General features: G+C 42.9%; 1 protein-coding gene across 1 annotated transcript in view; it reads left to right on the forward strand.

Annotated features, from left to right (window-relative positions):
* The window catches only part of Adcy1 (adenylate cyclase 1), a 94,053-nt gene that overhangs the window by 26,887 nt on the left and 53,489 nt on the right, over positions 1-13,677 (forward strand). The window contains exons 3-4 of the mRNA XM_042702395.1: positions 1,892-2,010; positions 12,456-12,567. Of these exons, the coding sequence (XP_042558329.1) occupies positions 1,892-2,010; positions 12,456-12,567 (231 nt within the window). The remainder of the gene's footprint in view (positions 1-1,891; positions 2,011-12,455; positions 12,568-13,677) is intronic.

Below are 13,677 nucleotides of genomic sequence, written 5' to 3' on the forward strand. Positions count from 1 at the left end.
GCTTTTTCCATCTTCCCCAGAATGAAGGCCTGACAGGAGTTGTTTACATATATCTAATTTTTGTTGAGAATGACACATGGATTAAGGTTTTAGTATAGCCTTCATAAGCTTCTGTGGTACTGTGTATGATCTGCATTCATAATGACTTTGGTACCCTTGATTTCTGCCTTTGTGTTTTGTTTTTGTTGATCAGAATTTATTGATGTCATTATCTGTTACTGATGTTAATTGCATTTGGGGCTTCAAGGTCAAATTCAAGATTGGAAACTAATTTCAGGTATTATCTTTATAATGTGAGTGAGCTACTTTATCTTAGTTATTTTGTTTTTAATCAGAAACGGGCTCTTAATCTTATTAAGTGTCTGTTTTGGTCCCTGTGAGAAAGGCCATGCATGTCACTCTTGGTTATTGACAGGCACTGGTTTTAGGTGCCATTGCTCATGCAGTGGAGGAGCTAATGCCCAGTTTTTAGTTGGATGTAAAGTCTGTTTCTGAAAATTTACATGCCAGTAGCTTTCACAAGTGTAGCACATACAGCCATATGCACATATACATACACCTGTACACATACATATCCACACCCTCTACTTACACAGAATGCCCACATACACATGTGCACACACATACCACCCTCTTCCCCTCCCATGTACACACACACACACACACACACACACACACACACACACTCCCAGGCAGGCACCTGCTGCTTTCTGCCTCTATTCTGAAGTACCTGACTCAGCTTATAAAGGGCTCACCATTAGGAAGCTCCAGTCCACAATCAGTGGCCCCATGGCTTTGGGCATGCAGTGAGGCAGTATACCATGGCGGGAGCATGGTAGAGCAGAATCGCTCACCTCATGAGGCGGAGGAGGAATGGGCTGGGGGCCTACCATGCTGCGATGTCGCACCTCCAGTAGTCCAAGCCCAGCTGGAAGCCCACACCACTCCAAGGTCCCAGCGCCTCCCAATAGCTCTGTGCTAGGGACTTCACCTTTAACCCCTGGCCTTGCTGTGGGTGTCACTTAAGATTCACCTGTAGCATTTCCCCATGACCTTGGACTTAGGCTCAGCTGTGTGGGAGGCTGGGAAACATGGTCTTTATTCTGGAACTCTAATGAAGGTTCTAGCGGTAGAGCAGGGGGCAGCTGTCTCAGCTGCTCCTTGCAGTGCCTGTGCCGCAGCCCAGCCTTCCATGTGCACGAGCCCTCACATGGAGGTTGCATCATGGGGTTTCTGTAGCACAGGGTTGCCTCTGCAAGTCAGAGACCAGCCGGCATTGAGGCGAGTTCTCCCGCAGCACAGATGGGTAAAATTGGGACCTCGAAAGGGGTAGGGACTTTTTGTGGTGGCACAACTCTCCTTGAAAAACACAGTCATTTATCTTTTCCTCAGATCAGGGAGAAGTAAGAAGCTAAAGACCAAGAGAACAAGGCTCTGTCTCAGAGTAGGATGGAAGCGCCTCTGTGGCCCTGGGAGGACAGTGACTTCCGTGGGGGGGCGTTCTAGAAGATTCTTTTCCAGGGCATGTGAGGAGCAAGTTGAGGAGCCAGCCAAGGGCCCTGCCTGGAGGCAATGGCTGAGCTGTGATCTTGCTGCACACTGAAGCATGTCATGACCTGGCATCCTGACCTGAACAGGAGCCTGCAGGGATTGCCTGCACGTGCTCTGGAGACCAGGTGCTTGGCAAACTCCCAGGGTGCTCAGTGGCAGTCCCAGGCTGCATGTGGCACACCGAGGCTCTGGGGGCCTGGATGCATGTGGTGGCTGTACCTGATGAGGGTGTACAGCACCTCGCAGAGAGGAAGTCCTCACTCTCCCTTCGTTGGTCAGGCCTCCCCAAGGAGGAACAGGGAGGCCCTGCTGTCTGATGGGAGCCTTCTCTTCCGTCCAGGAACGGCTGCTTATGAGCCTTCTGCCCAGGAATGTTGCCATGGAGATGAAGGAAGACTTCCTCAAACCTCCGGAGAGGATTTTCCACAAGATTTACATCCAGAGGCATGACAATGTCAGGTAAGGCTGGGTGCTCACTGGACCAGGGTTGGGCTGTGTGGCTGTGCTGTAGAGGTGTTGATGGTGGTGGGGAGGGATTAGAGGAGGCAGAGAGAGGACAGAAGATGCAGAGAGAGAATAGGGAAGGTGGGTGGTGGGGGAAGCATGGGAAAGAAGTTTGGAAGATCAAGTAGTACAAAGAGGAGAGGTATGGTCAGAAAGCCTAGGTGAGCAGCTGCCCTGAAGGGAAGCTGGGTCCCCATGGAGGGGACCATGGTGACACATGTCACACTTCTCATTCTCATTTCTTCCTTCAATGTGCTCATACTTTAGTGTGGACTAGAGAGTCCAAACTCTGTTGTTAAAACTGAGTTTGAGGAGTGACACATTAGGCTGGAGCTTTGCTCAGTTCTGGATGTTTGCTGGACATTACAGTTTCTGCTCAGGTATGGGATGGGCCTCTTCCTCTTCCTCTTCTTTTCATCTGTTGTTCCCATTTTATAAGCAAGGACAGTCTCAGTGTGAGCTAATTTGCTGTAGCTCTGAGGTTTACTTGTCTGTTTCTAGAGAATCTGTTTGTCTTATTACACTGTACATTGCTTTTTAAAATGCTTTGTGTTGAACCAGGTGCTGGTGGCTCACACCTGTAATCCTAGCTACTTAGGAGGCTGAGATTTGAGGTTTGTGGTTCAAAGCCAGCCCAGGCAGAAAAGTCTGTGAGACTCTTATCTTCAGTTAACCACCAGAAAACCAGAAGTGGAATTGTGGCTCAAAATGGTAGAGTGCTTGCTCAGGGACAGTGCCCAGACCCTGAGTTCAAGCCCCATGACTGACAAAATAAATAAATAAATAAACAAGGTGCCTTGGGGATGGGAAGGTGGCTCAGTGATAGAGTGCTTGCCTTGCATGGATGAGGTCCTGGGTTTGATTCCTCAGCACCACATAAGCAGAAAAAGCTGGAAGTGGCTCTGTGGCTTAAGTGGTAGAGTGCTAGCCTTGAGCTGAAGAGCTGAGGGACAGTGCCCAGGCATAGAGTTAAGGCCCCACGACTGACCAAAAAAAAAAAAAAAGATGCTTTGTGTTGAAGTATAAGATATTTAGGGGCTGAGAAGGTAGCTTAGTGGTAGAGTGCTTGTCTTGCATGCCTGAGGCCCTGGGTTCGATTCCTCAGCACCACATAAGCAAAAAGAAAAAAGCTGGAAGTGGCGCTGTGGCTCAAGTGGTAGAGTGCTAACCTTGAGCTGAAGAGCCGAGGGACAGCACCTGGGCCCAGAGTTCAGGCCCCACAACCGAACCCCCCCACCCCCCAAAAAAGATATTTAGAACAGTCAGTGCCACTTGTTCAGATTGACACTTTGCATGAATATGACTTTGATAGGAAGTTGTGTATGGGTACCTGGTGCACTGTCCCATGAGCTGCTCTTCGCTGGTTTTTCTGGGTGTTGGGTATCAGGCCTCCCTGCTCTTGGGTACCTTGAGATATAAAAGACTAAAGAAAGCCCTGTCTTATGTCAGATATGACAGGCAGGTCCTTGTGAGCCAGTACTTGTTCATAAGAAATGCTTTGAGGCTGATGGATTGTCAGGGTAGAGTGGTTCCGTTCTGTGTGCTGAGCCAGCCTGTCTAGTTTCTGCCTGGTCAGGAGCTCACCAGCTGCTGCTTTGAGCTAACACAGGAGCCCATTTACTCCCTGCTGTCCTGCTGATCATTAAGGACGGGCGTTGACCTCCTTCTGCAAAGAAGGATGCTGAAGTAGCATAGGGTCAAGGCTCAGGTGTTTGGAAAATAGCAAAGAACCACCATTCAGGCCCAGGATAACCCCAAATATGGAGAACTTTACTGCCAAATCTTGGTTCTGTTTGGAATGAACACAGAACTGTTGACATTATCACTCCATGTTATAGGTAGGAAATTTTAGATTCTGAGTGAAGCATGTGTGAAAGGACTCCCTGGCCAATGAGTTGCAGGGCTGGGACCAGAACTAGGAGTAGCTGACACTCTCATTTGCTTTGACTTCCTGTATTTCACCCACTGTCTCTTCTAAGGATATGAAGTGGTCAAAGGAGCCACTGCAGAAGAGAAGACCACCAGTATGATTCAAGGAGTTCCCTGAGGGATCCAGAGTCTCTATACACTATAGGAACAGCATCAAATGTCCAGCTAGGCACCTGTGGCTCATACCTGTAATCCTAGCTACTCAGGAGGCTGAGACCTGGAGACTTGCTGTTCAGAACCAGCCCCAGTAGGAAAGTCTGTGAGACTTCAGCTCTAATGATCCAGCAAGAAGATTAGAGGCATGGCTCAAGCGGTAGAGTACCACGCATGAGCAAGAAAGCTGAGCAAGAATATAAGGCTCTGAATTCAAGCCCTGGTACTAGTATAACAAAACAGAGCAAGACTATAAAAGACAGTCAGAGTTCCTTATGGCAGCTTGAGCTGGTCAACATTATGACAACTCCCCTTCCCAATTTAGCAATAGCAATAAGAAGAAGAAGAAGAAGAAAAGACTCTCAGCTGTTCAACTTCCCCCAAGAGGGAAAGAGTCAGTTTGTGAGATTGGTTCTCTGGTCTCTCTGAGGTTTTTCAAAGAGGGAGCATCTGTCTTTCTTGCCCTTGATTTCTGAGATGTCTGGTTCAGTCTGGCTATATAGGGGAGAGGGGGATGAGACCTGTGCTAGGAAACACCAGCCCCACATGCCACACTGAGCGAACAGACCAATCCACAGTGGCCTGTTTTTTTATGGGAAGAGAATGAGTTGTTAAAAATCTCTGGCTGGAGTGATATCAGTGGGGCTCCTTTTCTGTGTCAGGCTGGTTTCTAAAATCAGAGTGAGGTGCCTGCTTTGTCTTATATGTAGTTACCAACACAAAGGGTAAAAGAAAGTGAAGAGCCGAAGATATTCCAAGCAAAGGAACAAGATGCATCCCTAGAAACCGCAATAACAAAAATAACTCATAAAACTGCTCACCAAAGTCAAAATAATAATAATTATAGTAATACATAAGCAAAAGGAAAACTTCAACAAAGCAGCTTATAAAAGTGTGACAAAAAATCATGAAGCTGAAGATTAAAAAACAGAACAATGCATTGGATGTTAATAAAGAATCAAGCAGAATAAAAGATCAATGAACTGGAAGAGAAGTCTCGGGAAAGAATTTAGTCAAAGGAGTGAAAAAGAAAAAAGAATAGAAAAGAAGGAAAACAAGCTTAAGGGAATTATGAAAAATCATCCAGGCAGAAGTATGTACATTAGGAGAATTCTTGAAGGGAAAGGGTGAGAATGTGGACCAGCTTCAAAGCATTTTTCAGATAGATAGATGATCAGCAGATGATAGATAAAGGATAGATAGATGATGAAGCTTTTCAAATCTTGTGAAGGAAATAGACATCCAGATATAATAAACCCAAATATGACCAAGTTTGATGACTTTTACCTCAAGACACACTAGCATCAAATTCTAAAAAGCCAAATGAAAGTGGGAATTTTGAAAGCAAAAGGAAAAAAGTGCCTTTTTACAAACAACAGACTCCTCATGAGATCTTTCAGTAGATCTTTCGACAGAAAATATGCAGGCCAGCAGGAGTGGCCTGCTGGAAAAAGAAGGAAAAAATGCCGAAAAAAGAAAGAAAAAAAAAAGAACATTGCTGACCAAGAAAATTATGCCTGGCTGAAATCCCCCCTTCATAAATAAAAGAGAGATAAAGACCTTACCAGATGATTGAAAGTAGAAGGAATCCATGGCCATTATGTTGGCTTTACAGAAAGTGCTAAGTAGAAATACAAGGGTGTTAAACAGCGACATAGTAGCACAAAGAACTTACTAGCTGATAGAGGTAAATATATACTCAACCATAAAATAATCTATTTCTGTAACTGTGGTTGGTAAACATTTTAAAATCCTAGCATCAGAGAGAAAAGACAAAAGTATTACAATAACAATAATGAAAAATATTTTAAAAGATAGTATGAATAGATGTGAATGGTGACAGCATGGGGCAAATCATAGAGGAGATGTTAGTGTGTAGAGAAAGAAATGGGGCAGAGTTAGGAGCTCAAAAGTAACCCCTCAAATCACAAGTTAAAGAAGAGGTATTTCAACTGATGCCACAGAAATAAAAAGGACCAGAAGAGACTACTGTGAATAATTATAGAATAACGTTGTTGGTCAGTCTCTGTCACTATGACAAAATACCTTATATACACAACTTAAGGGGAGAAAAGATTTATGTTAGCTCATGGTTCCAGAGGTTTGAGTTTATGGTATATTAGTTCTGTATTTTTGGGCCAATTGTGAGACAGAACATCATGGTGGTATGAAAATATAGTAGAAGCAGCAGCTTCTCATGGACCCCAGGAAACAGAAGACAGAAAAAGGGCCAGGGTAAGATAAGCCCTTCTATACCATGATTCAGTCAGTGACCTCCAGGCCCTGCCTTGCTCAATTCCACCACCTCCTTAGAATCTGTTCAAGTTTTGAATCTGGCAGTGGATGGGTCTAAGCCCTCCAGATCTAATCCTCTCTGGAAACCAGTTACAGATAGACCCAGAGTCATATTTTACTAATCTCCTAAATAGCTTTCAATCCAATCAAGTTCAATCAAGATTAGCTATCACACCACCTAACTGGATAACCTAAAAACACTGATAAACGCCCAGAAACAAACAACCTGCCAAGTGGAAACCATAAAAAGAAATGCACAGTTTGAACACTAATAAGTGATATAGAGTTTGTATCAGTTATCAGAGACCTTCCAAAAAAAGAAATTCCAGGAGGCCTTGAGACAATGACAGCTCTCAAATCCATTAAAGAAAGATTAGAATAGGAGATCACACTTTCGAACTCATTTTATGAGGTCAGCATTATATTGCTACCAAGATTGGATATTGGAACATAATAAGAAAAGAAATTTACTCGCTAATGTTTTGATGAATCTACATACAAACATCCTTATTAAGGAAGTAATATCCAATAACCCCTTGAACATATCATACACTGTGATCAACTGGAATTTATTCTGTAGAAGCAAATCTTGCTTAGTATATAAAAATCAATTTGGTACACCACATCAAGAGAAAACAATCAAATCACATTACCTCAATAGATGCAGAAAATATAGTCAAACATTACTATTCTTTTATGATAAAAATTGTCAGCAAACTAGGAGAAAAGCTCCCCAACAAAATAGAAACTGCATGTGAAAACTGCATAGTTAACATCATACTCAGTGATGAAAAGCCAAAAGTTTGTCTTCTAAGATCAGGAACAAGGCAAGGATGTCCAGTCTTATTACTTCTGTCCAATTTTAGCACTGGAAATGCTAGCCAAAGTAATGAACAAAAAGGAATTAGCAAACAATTGCACCAGAAAGAATAAGAATACACATAGGATTAAGACTTGTGTACCCAGAATTATAAGTCATTGATGAAAGAAATTAAATTTGACACAAATTAGTGGAAAGACATTCCTATTCATGAATTGGAAAATAATATTATTAAAATCTCTACTACAAACAGGACTACCAAATCAGTTGGACTTTCTACTGAGATCCCCAGCAACTTAAAAAAAGACCATGGAAAGACCACAAATAGCTAAGGCAATCTTTTTTCAAAAATTGTTATTATAAAGGTGATGTACAAAGCCGGGCGCCTGTAATCCTAGCTAGTCAGGAGGGTGAGATCTGAGGATCACAGTTCAAAGCCAGCCTGGGTAGGAAAGTCCGTGAGACCCTTATCTCCACTAGAAAATCAGAAGTGACTGTCTGCCTGCTCTGTGTCTGTGTGAAGGCAATGCTGGTGCCAGGCACGCTGCAGAAGGCCTCAGCACTGGGAAGGGATCCCAAGGGTACTCCCACCAATCAACCCGGACACCAGCCTCTTCCACCTCCTGGGTGTGGATGCCGTTGCCACAGCCATCGTTGGATTTCCAGTGACCATCTCCATGCCAAGACCTTGGCAAATAAACATGGCTACCAGATGGATGACAATCAGTCGTCTGTCATTGAAGACTTGATCCTCCAGCATTTGCTGTCCTTGTCAAATTTACCATTTAAAACTCAGTGAATTCCAGGTTTTTAAAGTTTTCATCATAGAGGTCCTTCACTTCTTTGGTTAAGTTAATTCCTAGAATTTTATTTTTGTGGGGCTATTGCTGAATGGAGTTGCTTTCCTGATTTCAGCCACACTTTTCTCATTGTTGGCATACAGAAAAGCCATTGATTTTTTTTTTTTTTTTTTTTTTTTTTTTTTGGTGGTCCAGTTGTGGGGCCTGAACTCTGGGCCTGGGCGCTGTCCCTCAGCTCTTCAGCTCAAGGCTAGCGCTCTACCACTTGAGCCACAGTGCCACTTCTGGCTTTTTTCTTTTTGCTTATGTGGTGCTGAAGAATGGAACCCAGGGCCTCAGGCATGCAAGGCAAGCGCTCTACCACTGAGCCACCTTCCCAACCCCAAAGCCATTGACTTTTGAGGGTTAATTTTATACCCTGCTGCTTTGCCAAAGTTTTGAATCAGCTTGAGTAATTTGGGAGTGGAGTCCGTGGGATTCTTTAAGTACAAGATCATGTCATCTGCAAAGAGGGAGAGTTTTACTTCATCTTTCCCTACAGACCTATAGCCATCTAATTTTCCATAAGGGAGCTAAAAAAATAGAATGGAAGAAAGACAAGCCTCTTCAGTAAATGGTGCTGGCAAAATTGGTTAACTACTTGTAGAAAACTAAAGGTAGATCCTTATATATCACCCTGCACCAGAATCAACTCCAAATGGATCAAAGACCTCAGAGTCAAAGCAAACACTCTGAAAACATTACAAGATGGAATAGGAAAAACCCTAGGTCTTGTTGGCACAGGCCGAAATTTTCTTAATAGAGACTCAGAAACACAACAAATCAAAGAAAGGTTGGACAAATGGGATTGCATGAAATTGCAGAGCTTCTGCATGGCAAAGGACATAGCTAGCAAGATCAATAGAAAGCCCACGGATTGGGAGAAGATCTTCACTAGCTATACAATGGACAAAGGTCTTATATCTAAAATATACCTGGAACTCAAAAAATTAAATCCCCCAACAACAAATCCTCAAAGAAACAACTGCCCAATAAATAAGTGGGCTAAAGCCTTAAAGAGAAACTTCTCTGAAGAAGAAAGAAGGATGGCCAATAGACACATGAAGAAATGCTCAACCTCCCTAGCCATAAAAGAAATGCAAATCAAAACAACATTGAGATACCACCTCACCCCAGTTAGAATGGCTAGAATCAAGAACTCTAACGTATTGTTGGTGGGAGTGTAAACTTATTCACCCACTTTGGAAAGCAGTATGGAGGTTCCTCAAAAGACTCCACATAGAGCTCCCCTATGACCCAGCAATGCCACTTTTGAGCATTTACCCAAATGATCACAAACAAGACCATACTAAAGCTACCAGCACAACTATGTTTATTGCAGCATTATCTACCATAGCTAAGAGATGGAACCAACCCAGATGCCCCTCAGTAGATGAATGGATTAAGAAAATGTGGTATATATACACAATGGAATTCTATGCCTTCATCAGAAAGAATGTCATTGCTCCATTTGTTAGGAAATGGAAAGACTTGGAAAAAATTATATTAAGTGAAGTAAGCCAGGCCCAAGGAAACATAGGTCCCATGGTTTCTCTTATTTGCAATAACTAGTATATGTCTGAGTCAAGCAGAAAGGGTCAGATAAGTTGATGTTAGGTGAAATGAACCCCAAGATAAGTATTCAAATGGTTTTTCTTTCTTGCAATTGTTTCTAAATATTTATAAGATGATTTCTGTGTTGCTTTGTATGTCCTCCCCCACGGTATAACCCTGCTCTCACTGTATTTGATGTTGGTATAATTTGTGGAGGGGGAGGGCAAAAACAAATCATTTAAATAGGGATACAGGTGGATCTATTGCAACAATGAGACGCACAAGTCGTTATGTCAAAAAATGAACTTTACACCTTTGGCCCTGGGGGAGCGGGGGTGGGGAGGAGGGGGAGATGGGAAGGGATAGGAAGGGGAAACAAAAGAGGAGGCTACAATAATTGATAAGAAATGTACTCATTATCTTGCCCATGTAATTGTAACCCCTCTGTATGGTATTTTCACAATTAAAAAAAAAGACTTCAATTTAAAAAAAAGAAGAAGAAAACCAGAAGTAGAGCTGTGGCTCAAGTGGTAGAGCGCTCGCCTTGAGCTGAAGAGCTGAGGGATAGTGCACAAGCCCAGAGTTCAAGCCCCATCACCTACAAAGAAAAAAAAAAGGTTGATGTACAGAGGGGTTACATACAGTAGCATAAGTCAGGTAAAACAGTGCATTTCAGATTGGGATGTGTGTGTGTGTGTGTGTGTGTGAGTGAGAGAGAGAGAGAGAGAGAGAGAGAGAGAGAGATGAACAGTGGGGTTACAGTTATATAAGCAAGGTAATGATTATATTTAATTTTGAACACTTACCCCTCCCTCATTTTCTCCTACTTCCTCTCCCCACTCTCCTCCCCCCCAAGTTGTAAAGTTCATTTCTAATATAGTGTCTAGTTAGTGTCAGTGAGTATCATTGTTGCATGAGTTCATCCTTTCTCTTGCTGTTTCTGTGATTCCCTTTCCCTTTCACATATCATATAAACTTATATATAAGACAGAGGGTACAGAAAACTAAAACAAAAAATAGAAATAACAAAACAGTACATTTAATCAAGAACAAAGCTAGATGCATTACATTCCCAGAGTTCAAATTATATTACAAAAATCAAATTGTATTACAAACACTGATCAGAATAGTGTGGTATTGGCCATAAAAACAAACACATATATTACTGAAACAGAATAAAGAGCCCAGAAATAAACTCACACATACATGACCCACTAGTCCTCAAAAGTGCCAATAACAAGGAACACACAGATAATATTTTCAATAAACTGTGTTGTGAAAACTGAATCTCTACATGACAAACAATAAAATTGGCCCTTTATACCATATACAGAAAATAAACTCAAATTGATTAAAAATCAATAAGATCAAATATAAGATCAAATATAAGAAGAAAACAAGGGGAAATATCCCTGATATTGGTCTTGGATATGGCATAAAAAAGAGTCAGCAAAAGCCAAAAAGAAAACTATATGGTCAACCTGAAATGCTTCAGCACAGCAAACGAAACAGCAAAAAGAAAAGGAAAAATTTGGGGGACAATGTTTTAACCATATATCCAATAAGGGATAAAATTCAAAACAAAAAAAGATTATATAGCTCAACACCAAAATGCAAATAACTTGATTTAAAACTAGACCACCAGCCTAAATAGATACTTTCTCAATAGAAGAAATTCAGATGACAAAACAGTATATTAAAAGATGTTCGGCAGATTCTGTCTCAGAACAGCATCATCAAGAAAACAAACAACAAATGGTGAAGATGCAGAATTAGAAGAAACCTCATCCATTGTTGGTGGGAATGCAAATTAATGCAGTCACTATGGAAATCAGTGTGGAGCTTCTTCAAAGACTAAAAACAGATCTGTCATGGGATCTGGTTGTGTTACTCTGGAGTATACACCTGAAGGAACCAAAGTCAAAATAGAATGCGGATATCTGCACTCTCATGTTTGTTGTAACATTGCTCACAATAACCAAGGTATGATAACAGTCTAAATTCTCTAGCTAGATGGAGAAAATACAGCATGTGTATGCTGTTCTGCCTTTAAAGAAATATATCTTGCCAATAAACTGACAGTAAGCGAACATCAGATGATGTTATGGTGAAATAAATGAGCAGGCCGCAGAATGATCGGTCTGATACTGTACATATGGGAAGATAAAAGAGTAGCTGTCCAAGGAGAAAAGGCTTCTGAGCAGCTGAGGGTAGAGGGACAGGCAGTGGTCACATTGAAGAAGTACAGAGTTTTAGATATGCAGGATGATATATTCTAGAGATCGGATGTATAATATGATGATGAGAGTTAAGAATGTATACTTGAAATTTTCTAAGAAGATAGACCTTAAATTTAATCTTCTTCACGTACCCATGCACGCGCACATAGACACAGTGGTGACTGTACGCAGGCAATGCACATGTTAATTAGTTTGATTATAGTGATTATTTCACAGTGTAGGTGTTTATCAAAACACAATTTTATGTAGTCATAAAATAAATTGTACGAGGTGAATAAAAGGCAATCCTTTGAGAAATGAAATGCTACAATATGTGAAAATAAGAATAAAACCAGAGGACATTTATGCCAATGAAATTTAAGAGTCACCTGCAGATGGAAAATGAGTCTGTGGACACGAGGTATCTAAGGCCATCAAGTTCACAGACCTGAGTGAGGTGTGATCGTTCCCCAGGGGAGAGGAGGGTAATGAGTGAGTAGTGGCTAGTGAATGGCCATAAAGTTCCAGTGTAACTAGATGAACAGGTATGGAGACTGACAGTGATGGCTCTGGTTCCCCTTTCTCTTACAGCATCCTGTTTGCAGACATCGTAGGTTTCACGGGCTTGGCCTCCCAGTGCACGGCTCAGGAACTGGTGAAACTGCTCAATGAGCTCTTCGGCAAGTTTGATGAATTAGCCACGGTAAGCAGTGTTTTGTGTTGTGGAGGTTAAATCAGAATGGCTTCTGGAATGATGCTTTGTGGGCTCACCATGCTGTCATGTGAGCCAGACTAAGAATGCTCAGCTGTGCTGCAGCAAGGCACTTAAGGCCCTGTTGCTTGATGCCTCACTGTTCATTGACTGCTTGGACCTGAGCCCTGCCCAGGCCACCTGAGAAAATGAGGGTCAAGTGCAGCCTACATCCTTCCAGCTGAGGCTTAGTCCTACTGTCTGCCCCCGGCACTGGCTGGCCTCACACATGAGCCCACACAGAGGAGCTAGGGTCCACAGTGCTGATTCTGAGGGAGCCATGGCTCTTGGTAGATGCCATCCTTGTCCTGGGTTTGTCACCCTTCTGGAGCTGATGCTGTCTGCAGGGTGCCTCATGGATGATGCTGGGTAGGGGCTCATGCTGACATTTGAGGTTTTTTTTGGGTCCGGTCGTGGGGCTTGAACTCTGGGCCTGGGCACTGTCCCTCAGCTCTTCAGCTCAAGGCTAGCGCTCTACCACTTGAACCACAGCGCCACTTCTGGCTTTTTTCTTTTTGCTTATGTGGTGCTGAGGAATCGAACCCAGGGCCTCAGGCATGCAAGCACTCTACCACTGAGCCACCTTCTCAGCCCTCATGCTGACATTTGTAAAGCCCTTTCTGGCAGCTAGGTCCTGCTGGAGGTCTAGGCAGCAGCCTTGGCTTGGGGTGTGCTTGGAAGCTGAGCCTCTGTGTGGGCATGTTTCTCATTGGCTATCATGGCCTCATGTGGAGGGCAATCTGCTGTCTCAGGAGCCTTTTGCACTTCTGGAATGTAGCTATGTTGGCCACAAGGCTTCCACAGGCTCTTAATGTATGATTCCCTCTCTCTCTCACCCCGACCCCCGAACATGGTGTTTATAGCAGGCCCAGGGCATGTGAAGCTGGGATCCAAGCTGAGAAATCAGGCTGTCCCAGGTCTGTCCCTAGTCTATTCCTCACTTTCCTTTAGTGCCCGTAGGGATATTGGGGATAAATTGTGCTACTCAGAGCAACGACAGGATCAGAGCCAACAGGGTGCTGTTGTCCTGTAGCAGAAAGCGCCAAGTAGCTTGTGCATCTG

The sequence above is a fragment of the Dipodomys spectabilis genome, unplaced genomic scaffold (genome assembly GCF_019054845.1).
Source record: "Dipodomys spectabilis isolate Male_0828 unplaced genomic scaffold, ASM1905484v1 ptg000322l, whole genome shotgun sequence".
In the NCBI taxonomy this organism is placed as follows: Eukaryota; Metazoa; Chordata; class Mammalia; order Rodentia; family Heteromyidae; genus Dipodomys; species Dipodomys spectabilis.